This window comes from Solea solea, chromosome 1, assembly GCF_958295425.1.
Source record: "Solea solea chromosome 1, fSolSol10.1, whole genome shotgun sequence".
In the NCBI taxonomy this organism is placed as follows: domain Eukaryota; kingdom Metazoa; phylum Chordata; class Actinopteri; order Pleuronectiformes; family Soleidae; genus Solea; species Solea solea.
In genome coordinates this window covers 3,795,776-3,820,121 of record NC_081134.1, presented here as the reverse complement: position 1 = coordinate 3,820,121, position 24,346 = coordinate 3,795,776, and the positions used below count along the sequence as shown (strand labels likewise).

Genomic DNA, 24,346 nt, shown 5'->3' with positions numbered 1-24,346 from the left:
ATTTAACTGCAGTCCTTGTTCCTGGCCGTAAAAGAAAAACATATAAATACAGGAAATCAACTGAAAAAGCAAAGAAACCAAAAATAAAACAGAAAATACAACTCATTCAATAATTCGCTTTATCTTCCATATGACGGTCCAATCCGAACTGACACATTTAGTTTATTTTATTGAAGCAAATATTTGCAACAAGTCATTGTGTCTGCAGTCTGACACAGATCTGGTTGTAACGCATCGTATGGACAGAGGTGGAAGAAATAACTGAAATATTCTACTCAAGTAAAAGTACCACTATTGATAACATCTTACTTAAGTACACATTTCTTGTGTCGTGCAAAAAGGACAAGGGGACACAAATCGCACATGAATTGTTTTTAATTAAAGGGAAACCTTCACAAATTACAAAGTGCTGACAAAATAATTTATCAGTCAGCAATGAGTTAAATGTCACAAATGTCACTCACTCAGGGACCTTAATTAGCGCCAGTTCATCTGTCCTCATCATTCAACTGTCCTCATCGTTCACCTGTCCTCACCGTTCACCTGTCCTCATCATGTAACTGTCCTCATCGTTCACCTGTCCTCATCAGTCATCTGTCCTCATCATGTAACTGTCCTCATCATTCACCTATCCTCATCGTTCACCTCTCCTAATCATTCACCTGTCCTCATCGTTCATCTGTCCTCCTCATTCACCTGTCCTGATCTCTCACCTGTCCTCATCGTTCACCTGTCTTCATCAGTCTTCTGTCCTCATCCTTCACCTGTCCTCATCGCTCACCTGTCCTCATCGTTCACCTGTCTTCATCAGTCATCTGTCCTCATCGTTCACCTGTCCTCATCATTTACCTGTCCTCATCGTTCACCTGTCCTCATCCTTCTCATGTCCTCATCATTCACTGCCAAAGTTTCCGGTACGTGAATTTTTTTAATTTAAATTTTTATTTAAAATTCAGGCCAACATTTTTTTTTTAGTAACGGATGTGATTTAAAACGTAGTAAAAGTAAAATTACACATTTTAAAGTACACAAACAAGCCTACTCAATTACAGTAACTGCGTGTAAATGTAGTTCCTTACGTTCCACCTCTGCATACAGAAATATAAGGAATCAAAGATATACGTGTGTGTAGCCTCCACATGCCCTGACAGATCACTGTAGCTACACAAAAATTGCACTTTTCTGAACATTTTTAGCCAGGCACACTCACAGGGACTCACACATTAGACCAGTGGTCCTCAGCAGCTCCAACCACCTCCTTGCCTTCGCTCAATTAAATAATGCTTTGTCACCCTTTCCTGAGGCAAAAGAAGGGGAGCCATTCACCTCACGGATGTGCCCCTTCATGTGTTTGAGCTTAACAGGACGCTCTGTACAGACGCTCTTGGACACAGCAAATGGTGGGCACAGGCTTTATGAATAGAGGTCTCTGTGGTCCCCCCAAAAAGAGTGTGTGCGTGTGTGTGTGTTGTGTGTGCGCATGTGTGTGTGTCTATGCTGCAGGGGGTTGTTTGTTGGTGCACTTGCTGAGAATGTGCGTGTGAGGCCCCCCATGCATGTGTGTGCTTGTGTTAATCACTTTTTCTGGCCACACAACAACAAATGTGGCCCGTAAACATAAACACGAATGAGAATGGCCTCCATTAAAGACTCCATTTCGATGCATTTTGTGAACATTTGTGTTTTTCCTGATAGCGAATTGAGACAGGAGCGAGTCGCAATCAGTTATTACAGCAATTACACAGTCGTGAGCAGGACACGACAGGAATTTAGGAGCGAGGGAAAGAAAGGAAGGGAGAGAGTGAGAGAGAGAGAGAGAGAGAGAGAGAGAGGGACATGGAGGGAAAGAGTAAAAGTGAGAGAGGGATGCCTCTTATAAAGCCAAGTCCTGTCTCTAAGGGGAGAATTTGCGAGCAGCGAGGCCAGGCTTTGGGTCAGAATCAGAGGCCCGGTGAGCCAATGACTGTACTAATAATTCTCCTTAATGGTGTATGAATGTCCAGGGGACGCTGGCTGTTGAAGTTATTCATCCTGCAGAATCACTATCACATCTGATTCCTGTGAGCATGTGTACGACAACAAAGCAAACACGTGGACAAGACGCTGAGACTCCTCTCTCTCAAACCGTCAATTAGTTTGCAAACGCCCGCGGAAAAGGTAAGCAGTTAATTACTCAACGGATGCAAGTGCAAATTCAAATGGCTAAAATTGAATTTCATGAGCAGCATTTTGTGTCAACTAGGAATTGAATCTAGGAATCTTGGCATGTCTTGCTCAGGTAAGTTTGTGCATAATGGAAATGTGCTTATTGTACTACTGACTCTACAGTATGATCTATAGTTCAGCTGATCATTTATAATAATGCAACATTTTATACTGATAAATAATATATTTCACAGATTAAAAGCACCACACACCTAAAAGTAACTCATAAAATATCTAATTTTTTAAAGAAGTATCGAAATTTCATATAAATAAATACCTGTACACCTGTAGAGTTTCACAGGATTCACTTCCACACGTGGCAACATCACGCCACTCAAACATGCAGTGAAGCTGAAGCTGAAGCTGAGGTCATGTAAAAATAAAATTGTGTGGTCAGTGTTCACATGATTTCATTTTCAGATTCCCTAACAGGGCATTGCATGTAATCTTTGTACAGGCTGTAACAAATGTAAACGCACAAAAAAAGCAACGCGAGTCATACAGGAGCAGTAAACGCAGAAACTGGGACCAAAAGTTATGACCAAAAATTATTCTTTTTTATTTTTTTTAATAATTATTTTTGCAATATGTGGAAATTTAAGAACGTATGCATCAAAAAAGTGATATTTATGCTTTCCTGAGAGCCGTTTTCCCTACTTTGAACATGTCGGTGAAGGTTCTCAGTCAGTTTGTAGTTCTTCAAAACTATTTTGAAGAGTTTTGTATTTGTATGATGCAAGTTTACAGTGTGTCTATATAGTGGAGTGTCATATTAACAGCTGATTAAATACTCATTAGACCACCAGGAGAAAAAAAAGTATCAAAGAAGAATGATTCAAAAACTATAGAACTGTATGGATAACGGAAACAAACTAAGGTGTGTGTGTGTTTGTTAGGGGGGAACAGAGAGGGAGACATGGAGGGGGATTACTCCTCACTTGAGAATACTAACGAGGGCCCTTTGTCACAGATATCTCTCTCTCTCTCTCTCTCTCCCTCTCTTCCGCTCACTCGTTTTTTCCTTTCATTCATACATCTCTCACTCTCACTCACACATACACACACACACACATACATGCACTCTCATCATTGTACTCTCTTTTCAAATAGTTGTACACAAAATCACACATGTACACCTGCAGTCACACACACACACACACAGAAATACGTGTGTGATTGCAGTACACACACACACACACACACACACACACATGGATGGGCACCAAGTCGTTTTTATCAATGGTGTCTTTTGTTTCTTTTGTCTTGGCTTCAAACAAAGCATTCCTGTGTACACAGGAGAGAGAGAGAGAGAGAGAGAGAGAGAGAGGGAAGGAGAGAGAAAGGAAAGAAGAAAAAGAGAGGGAGAGAGAGAGAGAGAGGGAAGGAAGGAGAGAGAAAGGAAAGTAGAAAAAGAGAGGGAGAGAGAGAGACATCAGAAAAACATTGAGCTCTCTTTTGTTTTGGCAAAAGAAAAAGTTTTTATTCACTTTTTGGATTTGGGTCGCCAAGGGTGGGCAGCACAGTAAAGTTGTCGTGTTGCCATGGAGATGGAGTACATCCTGCTGGAGAGGTTGGTCCTTAAAGTATAAATCTGTCTCTGTTTTCACATCATTTATCCCCGTTTACACTATTGTTATTATTATTATTCACCTGATATGTCTGAAGTGGGATTTGTGAGTTTTTTTTTCAGGACGTGTGTGTGTGTGTGTGTGTGTGTGTGTGTGTGTGTGTGTGTGTGAGGGAGAGAGAGAGAGACGGAGAGCAAGCAAGAGGGTGACACACAGTTGAAAGAGTGAATATTTCAATGGTGTGATTGTGATTTGGGAGCATGTGAGGGGCTCACTCTTACATAATCACAAAAGTGTGAGGTAATTAAAGCTGATTGATTACATAATCCATGACCAACAGTGCAGCCAAGTGATGCTATTTTGATTTTACGCTACACACGCCCCTTCTTTGGACGTTGTGACTGCAGAACTATTGCTTATGAGGAAATATTACTTTCAGTGGAAGCAGAAATAAACGACATACTTCTGGCCATAGAGTTTATTGTTAACAGTTCTGTAAAGCTGTAAATAAAACTCCCGATTGAATACCACAAGAACCTGAGTCCCGGGGCTGAAAAAGCAGCCAAACGTTGGCCCTTTTCCTACAGAACTCTTACTGCCGTCTCCAGTTTCCCGTAAGAAGTTCACTCTTTGTCCACTTGCTGTAGACTTTAGTTAAAATCAACAGTAGAACCTTTAAAAAACCTTCATCTAGATAAGTCTCTGACTATTTCTTTTTAACCTTAATTGACTCATTCAAGGCTCTCCTCTCTCCTTTGGCTCACAAATGAAACTCTGTGTGGACAATGTGTCGAGTCAGTGCAGTCACGTCTTCATCCTAATTCTCACCATCTTTCCTTTCTTCTACCTCCCCTTTATCTTCCTCTTTTGTGACGTGTCCTGTCCTCGCTGGACTCCATGATTTTATGGACGTAAGTGTGTGTGGACGAGGCTGTCACTGTGTTCTCTGTGCCACATTCACATTCATACAAACACTGCACACACATGACTTTTCTCTACATTAAAGCTGGGGTACGCAACCTATTTTGACATTAGTTACAAATAATGACGCCATAAGCTTACAGAATAATGTGAAATAAGTGATCTGAAGAGGTTCTATATCAAATTTTCTGCATGATGGTCCATTTAAATAACACCCTCCCTTATACATTTCTCTCTACACCAATGCTGCCTCACACTGCTGCTAGGACCCTAGGAGTTTTAGGTCATATTCACACGGAAACAGAACAAAACGTTAAATATTTTGAGAAAGTTTCCCGTAAACACAAAAACATCTTTCAGGAAATGTGTCCATCCACACAAAACCACCAACGACCATACAAATGATGCTGTAGTGCTGCTACACCAAAAAACGGACACATTACCATGTATATAATCACAGAATGAACCAGGTCAGGGGGAAATAAAGGGTAATAAAAGAAACCAGAAACAACAGTGTTGCCACTTTCTGACATGAATTTATTAAATATATATGTTTCTACGGCACAAGTGAGCTTCATCTAGCTGTATTTACTGCAGGCGGAGAGTCAGACTGACTGTAGGCGGAGAGTCAGACTGACTGTAGACACACAGAGAGAGATAGAGAGAGATAGCAACGCAAACCACTTGTGAGGAACAAGTAAAAATAGTCTCTGTGAAAATAAGTTTGGTCTCTTCTCCTCTCCTTACTTCACGATTCACTTTCACTCTTGTGTGTAAATTCGCTGAGGGCAGGACGTGTTCTAGTGATATTTAACGTCTTTTCAGGCTGTATTTAGTTTCTTTTATTGAAAGTAGTTGGCTACACTGCCAAATCCTCTCCAAACACATGACAGCAAAGTTAGGAACAGTGAATATCATTGTTTTCCCAAAGTAACGTATTTGTTGTCTACACGAAAATGTTGAGGTTTTCTCTCTCTGGGACCCGTTTTCAAGAAAATACCGCCTCAGGTCTCCTAATATGATGTTTCCATGTGGATGAAACACCAATACGATAAAAAAATCAATTTCTATGTGGACAGGCTGTTAATTATGACCAGAGTGTTCCTGGCTCAACAGCTCTTATACACTCTTACACAATACTCACACAGAGTAGAGCTGAGTATGAAATCAACCACACACGATGCAACTTAAAGCTACAGTGTGTAACTGCTGTCACCCAAACACTGTTAGTGTTGCTTTACTTGAGTGTAACAGCCATTTGTTTCCTTATACTTTATATATACCTTAATCAATTATGGGTTTATTTCATTATGTTACTAAAACAGGCTCTTACTTATTGGAAAGTATGAGAAAAAATTCAAATTGTGATCTAAGGACAGTGATGGAGGAAATGTCAGGGACCTTATGACTGTAATTATGGGACCATACATTGTCATATAAGAAATGAATATAGATATGAATATAAATTGTATAATATTTTACTGAACCAACATAGTCCCTGGAGTGAGGTGCTGCTTAAAAACGATTCACTAGTTTAACACATACTATACGTAACTATTTCTCAAACCAGCAGTTCAAAGGCTACAGAGGTTTTGGTAAAATGTGAAATTTCTTCAACATATGCAAATCAACATATTTCCATCTACGCCCTGTTCATGCCTGGTTAGCTATTGTTATGTCAATGAAGGAAGAAAGACAGAAACCAACCCACACAGGTGTCAGGGCCGGATACCTTGTACTGAAGTCAGGATATTTAAATCCTGGGGAAAATCAAGTGTTCATGAATGTGCATGACCTTTCAGGTTTCTGTTTGATATTAGCACGTCTTTTACTTTTTTACTTACTTTCAAACAATTTCATGTTTGGTTTGGACAAATTTCCCCGAAAGGGAGAAGCAGACAGCTTCAGGGGAAGTCATCAAAGATAACAATCATTGCGCAGTGTTTTTTCTTGATGGTACAGGAAATCAGCACAAACATTATCAGATCACACTGATGTTAACATTGTAAAACATTTGAAGCGTCCAATTTAACCCAAACTAATCACAAATAAGCCTAATCATAACACTGACCATTTAAAAAATATTTGGGAGATTACTCAATTTATTTGTTGTTTATCCACCAGATGACGTCTGCCACACCTCCTTCCTCTCGTAGCTCCTCCCCCCAGAAGGTTTGCCACTCCCAGACACAGACTGATGTTTTAAAACCCTTACTGGGTGGCATTACCGGTGGGGGCGGGACTCTGAGAAAGAGGAGGCGTGTTCTCTCCAAGGATGGACGAAGCAACATACGAATCGAGCATGTCAGTGGGCGGGGCGCGCTCTACATGCGGGACCTCTGGACAACATTTGTGGACATGCAGTGGCGCTACAAGTTCTTCTTGTTCACCGCGACATTTGCAGGGACGTGGTTCCTGTTCGGAGTGCTTTGGTACCTGATGGCGCTGGTGCACGGAGACCTCCTGGGTGAGAAAGAAGGCGGTCTTTTCAAAGAGAAAGGGCGACGTCCATTGGTTAATGTATAGAGATAACACACATGGCTTGATATGGTTTACATGAGGACTTTTTTTTCTGAGTAGAAAGAAGAATTTCAATCAAAACAGAGCAGTTTTTACATTTTCCGGTGCTACACAAACACCAATGAGGTCTAAAACCAAACCGCTTCAAGTAAATTAAGTATGAAATCTGTTGTGGCACATAATGTGTTGATTGATTGATTGATCAATTGACTCTTTAAGTCAGGGGTCCAAACTTTTTTTCATACATTAACAGTAAGATTTAAATATAAATGCACTGTTTTATAATAATTCAATTTTCATCGTCACAATTTAATGTAAATGTAAATGTAAAAATCTAATGAGGCCGATCTTCTGTCCAAGTCCCTCCATGGCCATAATGTAATATGTATCAAAATGTCCCAGAGGGCCGTGATTGGCCCGTGCCTGCTTCTGTTCTGACTACACATCACACCTGCAATGACAAAAAAAAACCTCAAAAACAACTGAAACAATGCTCATAATGAAACCGAAAAGATGTGAGAAGACATCTGCATCCCTCGCTCTTCCTCTGCAAAGTCACTGGTTTCCTGCATTTGTTCGGTTGAGTGTGATGGTGACAGTCATATAAAGACAGTGTTCAACCTGCCCTAGAAATATAGTTTTTGAGAAAATAAAATGTCCTACATAACAAAAAATAGTAGAATTACCTGCCATTGGTTGGTTGTTCACTTCTGATGACCAATGCAGTTTCAGTCTATAGAAGATTTGCTAAATTGTATTGCAGATTTTGACTGTATTTGGTGTAAAGGGTGTGTGATGAAAAAGTATTCTCTGCTGCTTTCCTTTTATTATTGTATCAATACTTGCTTCTTGTACTCTAAGTCATGTAATACTGTAGTTTCCTCATCAGTCCACACATACTTTCCACTGTGGAAGGTGAAGTGATGTTTCATTCATTTGATATGGTATTGTTACCATATCGCTTGCATTATCGCTTTGCAAAAACCTTTCTTATTTTCCATGTTTTCGTTCAGACGGCAGACAAAAATAAGCAAAGAGGAACCTGATTTATCAACAACATCATACATCATACACTCTTGTCAAAGAGATGTATAACCTCAATGAGTCCTGGTTAAATAAAAACAGAAAATTCATACATCAGCTTGATCAAAAGCATGTGGTTTCATGTCCCCACGCCCTTGAATTTTTGTCCATCCACACTTAACCGCTCATCTGTGAGCTGAAGTGAACCTTTGATCAAGTGAGCACATTCACAAGGCAACAATATGTTTTGATCTTCAACAGCCAAACTTTGTTCAGTTCATCTTCAAGTTCAAGTGAACGTTTGTACTCAATTTGAAGAAAACTTTCACAAGTTCAGACACAATTTGTAATCAGCTCATCGGTGAGTGAGTGTTTTTGCCACATTTCCTGTTGATGTTCAGGAAATAACTGTCATGCAAGGCAATGTGACAGCGTTACAGCAAATGATTGATCAATGTATGTCTAAACATGGAGGTGTCTAAACAGAAGTCTAATATGTTCATCCCTTTAGTCCAGTGTATCTCACACCTGGTCCTCGGGACCATCTGCCCTGCATGTTTTAGATGTTTCCTAGCTCCAACAAAGCTCATCAACAAGCTCTGCAAAAGCCTGGTAACTACCCAAGTTATTTGAATCACATGTTTTGGAGCAGGGAAACATCTAAAACAAGCAAGGCAGTGGGTCCCGAAGGTCAGGATTAAGAAACACTGCTTTAGTCCAAGTAAGCATTTGTACACAATGCTTACACAATTTTTAATAACACAGGTTTTTGTTGGACCATGTTTCTCTAGAGTTTGACCCTCCCTCAAACCACACCCCCTGTGTGATGCAGATGCAAACCTTGACTGGAGCCTTCCTCTTCTCCCTGGAGTCCCAGACGACCATTGGCTATGGTTTTCGCTGCATCACTGAAGAATGCCCGGCTGCCATTGTCCTCCTCATTATCCAGCTGGTCATCACCATGCTGATGGAGATCTTCATCACTGGCACCTTCCTGGCCAAGGTAGTCAATATTACAACATCTTATCTCTCTCATCTTATCTTCCTGTATATCTACATTCATACAGTTTTCATACAACCTGCTGCACCATATCAAATTTTTTTTTTGTTTTTATTGTGCATGTGTTTCTGTTTTGAGTGCATGCACTTTTACATGAAGATGATCAAACGGAAACTGGATATTTCTCTGGTCAGGTGGCTCGGCCAAAAAAGCGAGGAGAGACGGTAAAGTTTAGCCAACATGCGGTGGTGTCGACCCTTGAAGGTCGACCGTGCCTGATGATCAGAGTGGCCAACATGCGTAAGAGTCTTCTCATTGGGTGTCAGGTCAGTGTGCAGTATGAATACATGTCAAGGCAAACTGACACAGATGAATTGGTAAAATGGTGAACTGATTTAAGAAAAAACACTTCCTTCCAGGTGAATGGAAAACTGCTCCAGACATCTCTGACCAAAGAAGGCGAGACAGTTCGTTTGGACCAGAGAAATGTCTCGTTCCAAGTGGACACGGCCAGTGACAGTCCCTTCCTCATCCTGCCCCTCACCTTCTATCATGTCATAGATGATGACAGCCCTCTGCGGGCCTGGGCAGCCAAGGGTAAGTTTGGGGTTGAGGGCAGAAGATTGGGTGGTTAGGTGACTGTATGACAAAATGGATGTCTTGAAGGGAAGCCAGTGCGGAAATTACCGAAACCTGTATTCTCTGGAATGACCATCAGGGGGCAACAGATTTTTTTATGTAGGTCTTTGAGAAAATAAACCAACTTCTCACTTGATTTTTAACATCAGTAAACATTTTCCTGACAAGTGTCAGGTCTTCATTACAGCATAATGTACATATTTTAAGTTATGGTCCCATTAAAAGTTGAACAGATGATAAAACACAACATATTTTTGTAGGATGGACCACAAACCTTCTAATGTAGCATCTCCTTACATTTCACGTACCTCCACCAGGTGTAGTGGTTAGCATTCTTGCCTTTGTAGCAAGCAGACCCGGGTTCATGACCTGGTTGGAAGAAGGGCCTTTCTGCACAGAGTTTGCATGTTCTCCCCTTGTGTGCGTGAGTGTTCTCTGTGACCCTCATGTTGAGGATAAATCAGTAGAAAATGGATGGAACTCTATAGGATTGACAGCTGGCACTGTCCAAGGTGCAGGTCCACTGCTCTTCTATTTATGGTAACTTTTCATTGAAAATACAACATGGCACTAGCCAAAACAGCCAGCTCAGGACTTCAAAGTGGGTATTCACAGATGTTGGGCTGCTACTTGGCTCGAAGAACCTTTGGGGACTCTTTCATTGAACCAAACAGAAACAAAGTACTTGCCTTCTGCCTTCTTTCCTCTTTCTTAATGTCCTATCTCCTTACTTTTCATTTACCTCCATCAGGTGGAGGCTGGACAGATCCAGAACTGGCTGATTTTGAGTTGCTAGTGATAATGAGCGCTACAGTGGAGCCAACCTCTGCCACCTGCCAGGTCCGCACCTCCTACTTGCCTGACGAGATTCTCTGGGGCTATGAGTTCCCCCCTGTAGTCTCCCTTTCCCCATCAGGTAAATATGTAGCAGACTTTGCCTTCTTCGACAAAGTGGCCAAGACCAAGACCATGCCTATTTTCAAACCATCCAGCCCCCAGCACAACCACCAGAGCAACGGGGGTGGGAGTGTGTCTGAGGTGACCGATTCAGAGAAGATTCGTCTGGAGCAGAGCTACAAAGAGAGGGGAGGGGATGACCGCGGCCGGGTCAGAGACACTCCACTCAGTGTTCGCATCAGCAACGTGTGAACATGGGAGCATTTCACACAGGGCAAGAAGTTCAGTGTCAACAGCAAAAACATCACATTTGATGTTGTGAGAGTGGGTGGCTGTTTGTCTCTATGTGTCCCTGTGATGGACTGACGACCTGTCCAGGGCGTACCCTGCCTTTCGTCTTATGCCTGCTGGGATTGGCACGAGCGTCCCCTGCTGGAATAACATACTACCTAACTACTATTTACATTTGAATGTGAGATTTAAAAAAGACACACAAGCATTTGAGAGGATGTTGAGAGGATGTTGGACTGTTTGGGTATTACCCCTAGATCAGTAATGCAAAAACTGAAAATGTGAGTTTCGGGGTTGGGTGGGTGTCGTGTTTCCCCTCAACACTTAGGATTTTTTCTTATATTTCCCATTTGCTAAAAAAAACAACTGACTGCCTGAGTTTCAACACAAATGTGTGTATCATACATGGCATTACATGAACACTAAAGCACTTGAGATTAATCTATGTTACATACGTGTAGCACTAAAGTTGAAAATGAAAATGCAAGTGTACTTAACTGTGGTTTGAGGTAGTCTCTATGCTGTGTCGCTATATTGGCACGAGTGCAACTGTCACTGCTGTTGCAAAAACAGAATGTTAGCACTTTATGTACATTATGTACAATTGCACCTTAGAAAGGTTAGCTGTTTGGGATCTAACCTTAGGGGAGATGTGATCTTTTTTTAAGCACTAATAAAAGCACCTACATGTTAAATGTCAATTTATTATTATTTACAACAGATAGTTGTTGTTGTTTTTTGTTGACCCATGTGCTTAAATCATCACAGACACTTACTGTACATGCATGGATTTGCTGTAAATGATTAAGAGCTTTCTTTGTGGAAGAGGAGATGTGGTTTTCTAACACTGAAAATAATCACAGGCATTCTGTTGAAAAAAAACCCTCTTTCCATTTTCCATCTAGACAATGAGAAGGTGGTAAGGACTTGTGAGATCATGAAACCATAGGTGAGTTATGAGGGACGTGAAAGTGATGTTTCAAAATCTCTAATGGTTTTGATGAAAATGAGCAGTGACAGTAATGTTTAAACAAAAATGAACATGGCGGCTCTGAATATGTCGTGGAGTGTTTTTTTTAAGTGCAGCTGGAGGGATCAAGTGATACTATTCTCTTTAACAAATGTCAAATAAAGTGTATAAAGATGACAGTGAGTTATTCTGGTACATTCTTGAATGTCTTCCACTAAAAACTTTTTGGAAAAGTTTCTTATTTGTCATGACCAAAAAGTTAGTCATCTTATTGCCACAAAATAAACGCACAAGGAGATTCTTCTCACTCTATGTTGTGTTTCTGTTTAGTTTCTGTTTTTTTTTTTTTTACATTTAACACATGCTCTGCATATCCACTCCATTACTGAACATACCCCATGTCCACATAGCATCTCTGTTGTAGGCTCATCTGTAAATAAAGTTAATTTTAAGTATATTTATTGGCTCTTTCCTCTTTCACATGAACATGTGTCCTCCCAAGGAAACTGTGCTTTTAAAAAAAAACAAAAAAAAACAGTAGTTACACAGAATTTCACAGAAATTAATCCTCAACTGTTTTTTTTTTATTTTTATTTTTTTATCTAAAATGGTAATTTTAATTTGTAATTCTGAGTGAAATTGAGTGCCCAGCTTTAATCTCTCTGTCAATGTTGTGGAGAAAATAAGGAGAATGAAGGCAGATGTGAAGGCTCAGCAGATTTGTTACTCATTTCAGTGAGTAACTGAAATGGAGCACAGACGGAAAACAAAACTTATATAAACCCACACAACAGAAAAAGGTAAATCAGTTCCTGGTACGGCCACATTTGACAGGATGTTTTCAATCATGCTTCTCTTTTGCACTTCTCTGCTGAGCTCGTACAAAGCTAAAGGTAGAGTCTTAATTTACTACACCTTTTCCTTCAAATACTGCTTAATTGTTGTTGTTGTTCTCATTTATATGTCATGCTCTCAGTTATACTGTTTAACATCTAGTGATCATCTCTAAGGCTATTTGAAATTCTCTACATTGTCTGCAAAGATCTACACTTTTTGTTCATCTGTAAATTGTTACTTTCAAATACTGATTCACATTTGATTGTTTGATTGTTTGATTGATTAACCACTTTTAAGTCATAGTTTGGATGAATTACTTTTCTTATTTCAGTTATTGTTTGAGAAGAAGCATGAGTTTGTGGAGGAGTTCACAGCAGTTACTTGCCTCTTTCCTCTTGTCATTTCCTGAAACAACCTTGCTATGTAGCTTTTCACAGATGTGACTGTTTGTTTGAGCAGTGAAATCTACCTCACGGTGGTTGAAGGAACTAAAACTTCTATCTTATTTATAAAAGCTTAAACAGCTTTCCCCAGAACCTTTCATTTGTTGATTATGGTATTATGCAGATATTTTATAGATGAATAATCCACCATCCATCCATTATGGGGGTGGTTAGGGTTAGCCGACAATGCATGAGAGACAAGATTCCCTCTACATGTCACCAGCCTATATCATCAGACTCACACATGCTTGAGGGACATTCACACTCCTGTGAACCTAATCCTAATCTGTATGATTTTAGACTGCGGGACAGTGTCTTTTGATACTCCACTCAGTATCATTTGGACACATTAAGTCGCAGGTTTATTTTGAATGGACATCGTCAACCCTTGAACGTGATTGTTGTGAATTCAGCATTTTCATTCATTTAATTTAATAATTTTTTTTTTTTTTTTTACAGAATGCAGCCCTGCAAATCATTTATTTGTGATGCTGGGGAAAGATGCACACCTGGAAGTCATGGAACATTTTCATCTAGTTCAGCACAGTCAGTTTAGATGGACATTTAATAACAGTGTCAATATAGTGAGGGTATTTTCTGATAACACAAACAGTACAAATGACAATTATAAAAACAGGACCACTATTTCAGAAGATTACTCTTTGCTGTTGAAGAACCTGCAACCAGTGGATAAAGGTTGTTACACTGCAAATATTCTCAGTGACGTTGACAAATGTTTGGCTAAATACAGCATCACAGTTGAAGGTATGTTGCTTTGTTGTCTCCTACTACTACTAAGTGTGTATTGAAACATTATCAACAGTGATCCAAAAACGTACTACCACAGATTACCGATGCATTTGACACATCCTAGAATTAGGAGCAGTGGGCTGCCACACTGAGTAGCACCCGGGGAGCAATGGGGGGTTGGGTACCCCAGCCCTTTTAGCCGGGTGGGGGATTTGAACCAGTTCCCTTTCCACTTCCTCTTTAAGTTTACAATATCTTTATCCACTTTATCTCACTATTTGACAGCGCTCTCGGGCTGGAGGCTTAGGTTTTTAAACTCTCCCATCAACAACTCCTGGTTCTCCATGATGTAAAATTGACGATTTTCTCTATGGACATTTGTGCAGGAGAGTTTATAAAACTGAACCTCCAGCTAGAAAAAGGTGTGTAAGCGACAAGAAGAAGTGGTCAACATATTTTTGAGATATCATAGACTCAAACTACGACAGCGCATTAAATTCACTTGAAAAAATACATTTTGGTTTGTTTTCCAAGTCATTATTTCTGTTTTTCTGTGGGGAAATTATCAGGAAAAAACTGAAAAAAAAAATATTCATATTCATGGGCGTCCGTATTAAACAGACATAGAGTTATTTATGTGAGACTTTTGTTACGTGGCTAATTTCTGTTTCCAGTTCCAAGAAAATGCAGACTGGGCAGCATGCTTCAGTGTTGCTAATGATAATGTCAAAACCTCACATCACATTTAAAAACCCCTCAACTATCTATTTAATCACTCTATATGCCTGTTTTCTCTCCCCTTAGATCTAGTGTCTGCCCCTGAGCTGACAGTGGAGTCTGTGTCCAACAGCTACGACTTGTGCGTCCTCGCTGTGAACTGCAGCACGCAGGACTCACACATCCAAAGCACTTTAATATATGACACCAACAACAACAGTCTGCTGGAAGGAGAAACATCCAAGGTCACCGCCTATGGTGCTTCCCTCCAAATTAAACTGGTAGACGGCTTGGTCATTTGTAACCATAGCAACCATGTCAGTGAGCTAAAGGCCGTGAAGAAGATTCAACACTTCTGCCCAACAAAATCTGGTAAGAAATAACAGCCACATAACAAGAAACATTGTAACATATTAAGGAGAACTAGTATCTTTAGATATTTTTAGATATCTAAATAGTGCTAAGTTTAAGTTATCTGGTTTTGTTTTGGAGTGGAAGATTTGCTCATTTAGTGCACATTTGCACAAACCAAAAGTTGTTAAATTCAAGTTCAGTATCACCACACCCCCTGTCCTCTGAGGTAAAAACAAATGTGAGACTATAATTATTGCAATTTATAGATAATAGAAATGAATAATAATAGGGGGGGGGGGGGCTCAAATGAAATTCCTCTGAGGGCCCCATAAAGGCTTGGGCCAGCGCTGGTCATCACCTTGTGAAGCACAAAGTGCATTGTTAAGTTTTAGTTTGTTGTTTCCAGAACAGTTCACTCAAAACCTCAATTGTGCACAAATCAACATTTTGATTCAACAAGTGCTTTCTTTTTTTTTCCTTTCTTTTCCTACAGTTTCAAACAAAACCATCCAAGTTGTGATACCTGTGACTGTCATCGGGATTTGTCTTGTCCTTTCCATTGGCCTTTTCTTGAAATGTAAGTTCCGTGTGAAGAGAAAAATATACTACACTCAGAGCCGGATTAAATAAATGGACTATACTAGGCAGGCAGTATTTTTTGGGCCCCCTCCATCGATGTTATTTATGAATTGAAATCTGAAACTTCCCAAACTTACTAATAAAAGTGAATTCACATTTTACATAGCGTAGTCTTTGGTTACGAGTTGGTTCTTTGTATGCCAAAATAGGTCATGTGTCGTATATTAAACAGTCTATCACACTATTTTTTGATTTTTATTACCGTATTTATACGTTACTACAAGACTATTAAATTATCCTTATCTTAGTCTCAGTACTCTTTCTGGGCCTAGAGGCTCCGTCAAAACTATACTGGGCTTACTCATCATTTGGTCGCTGATGTTGACGGTGCCACAGCGTCTTCCGCCGCATCTTCGGGGCCGGGCTCGGCCTCTGGCTCTGCTGATACGAGCAGGTTCACAGCACAGAAACTTCTGCCTCTTCTTTTGCTCCGCTTCATTTTTTTTTCTTCTTACGTTTTGCTGCACCTGAAAGCATTTTGAATGTTAAACGTCCTGCTCCTGCCTGCTAGCTAACTGTCCCGCTTAGTCCTGACCCCTGACCCCTGACCTCCCCTCAGACTGAACTGACTGGCGTTAATGTGACGTAACGAAACGTTAAGATAAACGTCACTTTTTTTTAGTGAATTAATAAATATTGATATATTAACACTGAAATAAATTTGTATATATTTTTAAAATTTTTTAAATAATTTTTTTTTGTCCCTCTGTCTGGGCCCCCCCTGCCAATCGGGCCCTAGGCACGTGCCTAGTTTGCTTTTGCGTTAATCCGGCTCTGACTGCACTATAGAGGAGGGCATCTTCATGTCATCATTTATTCCCTTTTCCAACGGCTGCTTATTCATTGATTTACAGAATGACAAAAGGAGCCAACAAGTTGCTTATATTATTTTCTGCATATGAAAAATGTGAGCAACTCTCCCAAATAATGATACAGTGAAAGCTTGAAAAACCAAATAAGGAAAAAATATTTGGCAATAATATAACTGTATTTAAAGGAAAAGTTAAATAATGAAGTAAAATAAACCTCCAACCACCAAACGCCCAAACAAAATATAATTAATTTTGAGTTTCCTTAGAGCAGAGGTGTCAAACTGGTGGCCTGCAGGCTACATGCGGCCCTCCAATCGATATCAAGTTATAATGAAAACATGGCCCACAAGCTCACCTTCTTTTAAACCCAGCATGTGCAGCTGAGACACAGCGAGGTGATAGAATATAGACAGAATAGAATACTAAACATGCTTTGCTAGCAATATTTTTATCACATTAAATCAAATTACATATATAAGCTTGTTTGGCGTATTAACTACAGTTGTCAACATTATTATTATTGCCGTAATTTTAAATGTACTTCTCTGTTTTTGATATGGGAACAAGGGCCTTTCTGCATGGAGTTTGCATGTTGCATGTATGGATTTTCTCCGGTAAATTGGTCACTCTAAATTGACCGTAGGTGTGAGAGTGAGAGTGAATGGTTGTTTGTCTCTATATGTGTCCCCTGTGATGTCAGCTGAGATTGCCCCCCACGACCCTCCAGTGGAGGATAAAGTGGTACAAAGGGGACGGATGGATGTTTATGATATGAATAGATTTATTTTGCATCATAAATATGTTTTTATTGGAAAGTAAAGATCATTCCATATGAAAACATGCACTTTTACTTCTAATTCTGTCAAATTATCATCATGAATATCTTAATTGCGGTGTCGTGGAGTATTGTGTTAGACCGGCCCCCTCTCTACCAGACGGTTAAATGAGTAAGTGTGATAAAGTTGCATGTTGCCACCAAATGGTCCTCCTCTCTGAACATTATGACATATATTCATATAATATTCTACAGGTAGACCTACAGGTCGAACACAGACCTGTGAAAATACAATATATGACACTCTTCAGGTAAGTGACACCTTGTGTTTAAAGTTTCAGGGTGAAGAGGTGAAAGTGAAAGCTTCCTTGCAAAGGGAACAAAAATTCATACTCTCTGACCTTTAACTACACTGTATATTTTTGGGGCCCACAGTTAAAGTTCAGAGAGCATGTGCTTCAGCCATGCTGCAGTACTGATTCTTGCCACATTAGCGCACTTCCTTGTGTCTAAATAACTTTGCTTTAAGCGCACCATAGTCATCCTCTCTGTGTTCCATGTCTGCAGAGAGCCACCACAAATTTCTGCATGCACGGACATTGCAGTGGTTCCATTCACACTACAGGAAAAAGGAAAGTCTGCATTGTGTGTGTGCATGCATATTTAAATCAGCATAAATTGGCATCCATCCTGGGTCATATGGATTTTTATAGGGTCCAATCACCAGAAAAACCTAAAGAGTAAACAAGTGTTTTTCTTCTTCATCTGCTTTCTGAATTCCTGCATCATTTCTAGCACATTGCTATACGGCGCATTCATCTTGCTCGCCATTAACATCGCCTTTAATGTTGGTTCTAAATGTTACTTTACTTTAACTTGGGACAGTGCTCAATACTTTGATTCCTTCAGTCGGATCAGTTGAAAGATCATTTGAATGAGGCACCAAAGTAAAAGATCCAAAATATGGCACTTTTCCGCGAACCAGTTCTAGCACAGCTCAGCTTTTTGCTTTTCCATTAGTGATTTTCCATTAGTACCTGCTCTGACGGGTTCTGACGGAGCTGAGTTGATAGGATGTGTGACGTCGACAGACTGCCGTCCACTGATTGGTCAGAGAGTGTCGTCACTGGAAGAATCAAGAGCTTGACGTCCGACAGAAGAATCGAAAGACTTAAAATTGTTGTTCGATTCTGTGCACAAATCTTTTTAATTGAACTGAGTCTAATGATTCAGTTACACTGAAAACCACTGCTTTACAAGTCTAGTTTGTGTGCGCTTATAAAACAAAGTCACAGCTGTGCTATGATGACTCCGCCCATGTTGAGGAGGTACTATAGTAATGGAAAACCAACCAAACCGTACAGAGTAGAGCCGTGCCGAGCCGTGCTGGAACTGGGTAGTAGGTAACATTATGGTGGTGGGGTTTTTCTCTTTCACACATGGCAGACAGAAAATGTAGAATTAAAAAAAAAACCACCTCAGCGCTGATTAACTACTGGCAATGCTCGGATTCCCAAATATTGGCTAATTTCAGTGTGAATGAATGAATTATTAGGGTGCATGCTGTCACCATCATATTATCACCTGTGATTTTCCTGCTAAATGAAATTGTCAAAATGGCTGCTGTGTGATTGTGGGCCTTTTATTAACAGTTAAGGATTGCATTTTGTTTTTCTTTATTTGATTAATGGATTTGTTATATATATATATATATTTTTTTAGAACAATAATTCAGTTCAAACTGTGGATCCGAATCCCTCAACTACCATCTATGGCCACACTGTACCAGACGAAAAATCCACCGGAACACCAACCATCGACTCAGTAGAGACCCTGTACTCTAGCATTGATCAATCTGCCAAGAAGAAACCCCCAAGATCACACCATGGACAACATAATTAATGATTGATGATGAAATAGAAAGTGCCAGGATGTGGTTTTCTACTGTATAAAGTGTGCATATGTTTTTATGTGTGTGTGTATATATATATATATATATTTTTTTTATAAAGACAATATTTATACACATAAACTGGTAATGGCACATCAAGTGTGTTGTGTACCTGCTTCCTCTGGAGAGGGCGCTCTTGAGTGGTGTGAAACTCAGTTACAGATCCAATTCAGAAAAAACATACTTTGTACCCAGGGCCATGAACACAACACAGACATTTTTAATGTACAGTTTTTTAATTTCAAGTTAAAAGTACCATATTCCAACTTTTTAATCAAAAGAAATGATCAAATTTGAGAAACAATAAAAGCTAAATTTTCCATAAGTTCTGACCAGGACTGACTAGGTTTTGTTCACAACACCTACGACTAATAGCAAACTGCAAATCAGGGATTTTTACTGATGTAATAAGATGTAATAAAGATGTAATAAAAGCTACATTTTCCAAAAGTTGTGACCAGCTCATGTTGAAATACTTTGTATTCTGCTCTTTAACAATGACAGACATGGTGTAGCTATAAATATTATATTTATATTTTAAGAAATAAAACAAGTTTGACTTTTCATTTGAATTTATTATGGAATATTAACATACCATTAGTGTCAACAACCAATACTTCAAAAATATTTTGAAGTACACACACACACAAACGGCGTATGCATTGACCCAAAAGCTGTTAGATCATTGCATCCAATGACAGGTTTCCAGTGTATTTTAGCACATATTGATATAATCAATTACTTTATACACAATATAAAAAAATATTATATACTACGGAAGCGCATTGATTTTGAAGCGCGACTAATTTTTTTCCCCTGTTTTTTGGAGTCAATTTTTTTTTCTTCTGTTTTTCACTTTTCTTCTGAACAACCGCAAAGTCCTCAGGTGCCTGCGTCGACAGACTAATGGTAATAGCATCTATGTGACTTAAGGACAGGACTATCTCTCCTTAAACCCAGATCAAAATAAAGCTTGATTAAACTAAACCGTCCATGTTGTTATAAATCGAAATCTCTAAACTCAGAAAAAAATTATTCAGTAAATCAGAAAAAAATGATGCCGAAAAACCAACCATGAAAAAAAATACTACGAAAAAAAATAAAAATAAATTACTCCGAAAAACAGACCAAATAATGAAAATAATGAATTACTTTTCAAGTGAATGCAATGCGCTTCCGTAATATACACTATCATATAGAATTAAAAAAGCTTATTCAATTGAAAAAACACTTGCTGTTACTGACAGGAAAATACATATTTCTAGCTGTATATCTCCTTTTTTATTTGTGATAAATGGTCAATCTCTGGATAACATATTTGGATAAACGTCATTGAACATTAAACCAGAAAATGTTTTAAATGCCAAACATGTATAATTTGAAACATGGTCGTGAATGTGACTGTGTATACATGCATCCCTCACATATAATTATCACGCGTATACAGAAATATAATATCACGTGTACGATGACGTACGAATGTGAGAGACCACTACGCTTATTGCGCTGCACGAAGTCAAAACCGCCTTCACTTCCCTATATCAAATGTTCTTGTATTATACAAGATCACAATGGGACATATTTCATTTCTATGTGCTGCATTCTTGGTGTTTTTCTGTCCAGAGCAAGGTAATACATTATTATTTTTTCTAATATTCAACATTTTTGATTGTGTGATAAGTTAACACATAGAAGTTAACGCGGAGTTCTTGAGGTGGCAGCGGCTTCTCTCCCCCCCCCCCCCCTCTCTCTCTCGCGCCCCTCTGTGAGAGTCAGAGTCCGCCGCGGACAGAGAAGAGGCTCCACACACACACACACACACACACAACACCGTATTACAAAGAAATGCGTACGCTGAATGCCATTCAGGAAATTAATTTAAGATATATGAATGAAAGTCTGAATATTGAGTGAAACTGAATATATGGAATGAAACTTTGAATATATGGAATGAAACTTTGAATATATGGAATTAAATTTTTAATATATGGAATGCAACTTTGAATATATGGAATGAAACTTTGAATATATGGAATTACATTTTTAATATATGGAATGCAACTTTGAATATGTGGAATGAAACTTTGAATATATGGAATGAAACTTTGAATACATGGAATGAAACTTTGAATACATGGAATGAAACTTTGAATATATGGAATGAAACATTTAACATTTAGGCATTTAACTGACAAAAAGAGGAATACGTTTCATAGAACACTGAATATAAAGAATTAAAGTCTGAATACATTGAATGAAACATATTTTGTCCTGTAATAAAGACATTTGGGGATAAAATATCAATTAATTTTTCTGGTCTTGTTTTCCTGTGATTTGCTGACAGAACAAGAATATGTGTCTCTTTACAGGGTCCAGTGCTGTGACTCCTCTATTTGTGGAGAAAGGGAAGGATGCGTTTCTGAAGGTCTTGGAGGCGGATATACCAGCAGAATTTACCCTTCTAATATGGAAGTTCAATGACAGTGATGTTTTAGTGGTATTTGGAACTAACAAAGAACCAGACGTCGATAGTAAATACAGTGGAAGGATTGATGTGAAAAAATTCTCTCTGACTTTGAAGAATCTCCAAGAGGCAGACAGTGGAGTTTATATTGCCCGACTGACAGTGAAAACAAAAGAAAAGAAACTCGCTGAATACAACGTCACAGTTCAAAGTAAGTTTCTCAACATTTTGGAAGTTACCAGGGCATCTGCTGCCATCTTTCTTTAACTCCATTCCACACAAACCTTTCAGATCCAGTGTCTCCAGTCGAACTGACAGTGGAGAACGTGTCCAAAAGTGCCGAGTTGTGTGTTGTCACGGTGACCTGTAGCACGCAGGACTCCTGTCACATCAACGCGTCTTTTAGATGTGACACAGAAACCTGCAGCCAGGAGGATGGAGGACTGAGAACTGTGGCCACAACCTGGGGCACTTCCCTCCAGCTCTATCTGTCAAATCTGACAATTACCTGTAACCACAGCAACCAAGTCAGCTGGAAAAGGAACATGACGAGGATTGAAGCTTTTTGTCCCTTACATGCAGGTCAGTGATAGACAAAATGACTTTTAAAGGTGACATCGAATGCTTGTATCACACATATATGTTAGTGATGGAGGTCTACTTACATATATTTACTTGTTTTCATGGTTAAAAACCTCCTAATCGCTGCAAACGAGCCGATCAAAATATCTCCTCACTGACGCTCTCGTCAGCCGCGTCACACTAAAACCACACCCCCAGAATATAGACTGTGTTCTGATTGGCCAGCCAACGAGAGCTTTCCCACTGTCCTGTGATTGGCCAGGTACCTGGAAGTGACGTAATAGATAGGCCAGCTCTCAGATACACAGCTCCCCCTCTGGCACGGTGGATGCTCGGCATTTCAGCAGCTACAACGAGAGTAGTTCTTCTTCTTATGCGGTTGAATGTACGCAACCGGATGTGCCCGGACTAGTGCCCGCACCGGGAGGCACTACGGTGGTGAGAGGAGTGGTGAGGATCTCTGATGACGACATCAGATTAAGGAAGTGCCGATCCGTTTCACAGAGCCCAGGAAAACAATAAAACCCTATTTCCTCAGCAGTAGCTGAACTGTTTGTTCTGAAACTTTAGGGTTTCATAAACGAGGTCATGACGCAGATACACACACAAACGCGGCGTTAATTGGAGCTTCCAGTCTATGTGGGCTTTAAGTTAGAATAAACACAGGTAAAGAAAAGATCTTCACCTTGAAATGCATTCTGTTTATTTGTTTGTTTGTTTTTATTACAGATTCTGCATCATCAAATCTCTACATTGTCATCTTTGTGGTTGCCACGGTCACCATAACAATCATCTTCACAGCTGTTTATATTTATCATCGGAAAAAAAGAAAAAGGCGTATGTTAAAACAACTATAGTTTTTTTGCTGAAATGTTTAAATGTAAAAAATGTTCTAAAAATACAAGGTATATTAAAGCAAATGATGTGTTTTATAGGTAAAATAGCTGAAAACACAGTGTATGCAGTTACTCAGGTGAGTGACTCTCATTATGATATTTACCTTTGAGAGAAAACAATAAAGGAATTTCAGATTTTCAGCAATTTTTACAGTAGAATACACATTTGAATGACATTGAAACAACAGTGACCTTCTTACTGCGGTTTAAAACATTGTGGAGTGTGGTTGCCCACTCACATCTATCTATCTATCTATCTATCTATCTATCTATCTATCTATCATATAGAATATATGAAATGAAAGTCTGAATATATGGAAAAGTACATCGACATGTACATTGACATTTTCTTTTATTTATTTTCCAGGGTCCAAATGCCAGCCCAACTAGAACAGAAGCGACTGCTGGGACTGGAGATGAGAGTGTGTCCAGCCAGTATGCTCAGGTCCAACACCTGCCCAAGTCCTGAAGAAAACGTGTACAAAAATGACTAACAAACTAATCCCGTCCAAATAGGGCTGTACTCACCATTACAATCACTGAGGTCTGCAGAAAAATCACTTCTTGTGGTACCTCGTCGAGATTTAAACACTGGCGAGACTGTTCCACAGAAAAAGAATTGCTTAGCAATGAAACGGATTACAATTATGTAAATTTTGTAAAAAATTATGTAACGTCGTTACATGTAATTCGTTAACCTCCAACACTGCCGATTCCGATATCAACTGATACCAATACCGATATACACAGGCTTTTTTCCCCACAAAACTAATTTTAGGTCACATCACGTATCTCCTGTTGTGTTATTAAATAATACTAGTGCAGTGCCTGTGCGAAATCTGTTTTTGTGTGTGTTTAGTAATTTTTGGTTTGGTGTGTTTCAGTGCTCATTGTCACTATTACACAGCAAAAGTTCAGTGATTTTATTTGTGTATGGTAGAAAGCAAATACTGATACTGACATAATTGTGTACAATAAATATGGAAAATTTAACTACATGGTTGCAATAGTTGGTTGGTTGTCACTGGGATGCAGAGCTAGAGTTCAGTAGCTGCAAATGTGTTATGTGTTAACTAAATGATGTATGTTTGT

The 24,346-nt window shown here is 39.3% G+C and overlaps 3 protein-coding genes across 5 annotated transcripts; all 3 read left to right on the top strand.

Moving 5' to 3' along the window:
• Positions 1-1,695: 1,695 nt before the first annotated feature.
• LOC131468648 (ATP-sensitive inward rectifier potassium channel 10) lies at positions 1,696-12,491 on the top strand. Of its 3 annotated transcripts, XM_058643151.1 has the most exons (7): positions 1,696-2,157; positions 2,243-2,278; positions 6,819-7,161; positions 9,029-9,240; positions 9,432-9,563; positions 9,657-9,834; positions 10,628-12,491. In XM_058643151.1, exons 3-7 carry the CDS (start codon positions 6,819-6,821, stop codon positions 11,023-11,025), a joined length of 1,263 nt encoding a protein of 420 aa, XP_058499134.1. In that variant the 5' UTR covers positions 1,696-2,157; positions 2,243-2,278; the 3' UTR covers positions 11,026-12,491. The 3 variants fall into 3 exon arrangements, with proteins under 3 accessions (XP_058499134.1, XP_058499126.1, XP_058499143.1); XM_058643143.1 differs by lacking the exon at positions 2,243-2,278 and having other exon boundaries at positions 1,703-2,157; XM_058643160.1 differs by lacking the exons at positions 1,696-2,157; positions 2,243-2,278 and adding an exon at positions 3,633-3,775.
• A 363-nt stretch (positions 12,492-12,854) lies between these two features.
• LOC131466370 (uncharacterized) lies at positions 12,855-19,724 on the top strand. The gene is made up of 6 exons (XM_058639556.1): positions 12,855-12,927; positions 13,774-14,079; positions 14,869-15,153; positions 15,629-15,712; positions 17,617-17,672; positions 19,084-19,724. The coding sequence occupies exons 1-6, from the start codon at positions 12,870-12,872 to the stop codon at positions 19,261-19,263; spliced, it is 969 nt and encodes a 322-aa protein (XP_058495539.1). The 5' UTR covers positions 12,855-12,869; the 3' UTR covers positions 19,264-19,724.
• Positions 19,725-20,833: 1,109 nt separating this feature from the next.
• Positions 20,834-24,346, top strand: LOC131467800 (uncharacterized). Its single transcript, XM_058641791.1, has 6 exons — positions 20,834-20,941; positions 21,682-21,987; positions 22,068-22,358; positions 23,088-23,195; positions 23,294-23,331; positions 23,622-24,346. Exons 1-6 carry the CDS (start codon positions 20,884-20,886, stop codon positions 23,721-23,723), a joined length of 903 nt encoding a protein of 300 aa, XP_058497774.1. The 5' UTR covers positions 20,834-20,883; the 3' UTR covers positions 23,724-24,346.

Coding starts and splice junctions, on each gene's coding strand:
- LOC131468648 (XM_058643151.1), top strand. CDS start 6,819: ATGACGTCTGCCACACCTCCTTCCTCTCGTAGCTCCTCCCCCCAGAAG. Junction 9,564..9,656: donor GTCTTCTCATTGGGTGTCAG/GTCAGTGTGCAG, acceptor ACTTCCTTCCAG/GTGAATGGAAAACTGCTCCA. Junction 9,835..10,627: donor GCGGGCCTGGGCAGCCAAGG/GTAAGTTTGGGG, acceptor TACCTCCATCAG/GTGGAGGCTGGACAGATCCA.
- LOC131466370 (XM_058639556.1), top strand. CDS start 12,870: ATGTTTTCAATCATGCTTCTCTTTTGCACTTCTCTGCTGAGCTCGTAC. Junction 14,080..14,868: donor ATACAGCATCACAGTTGAAG/GTATGTTGCTTT, acceptor CTCTCCCCTTAG/ATCTAGTGTCTGCCCCTGAG. Junction 15,713..17,616: donor CATTGGCCTTTTCTTGAAAT/GTAAGTTCCGTG, acceptor AATATTCTACAG/GTAGACCTACAGGTCGAACA.
- LOC131467800 (XM_058641791.1), top strand. CDS start 20,884: ATGGGACATATTTCATTTCTATGTGCTGCATTCTTGGTGTTTTTCTGT. Junction 21,988..22,067: donor ATACAACGTCACAGTTCAAA/GTAAGTTTCTCA, acceptor CAAACCTTTCAG/ATCCAGTGTCTCCAGTCGAA. Junction 22,359..23,087: donor TTTTTGTCCCTTACATGCAG/GTCAGTGATAGA, acceptor TTTTTATTACAG/ATTCTGCATCATCAAATCTC.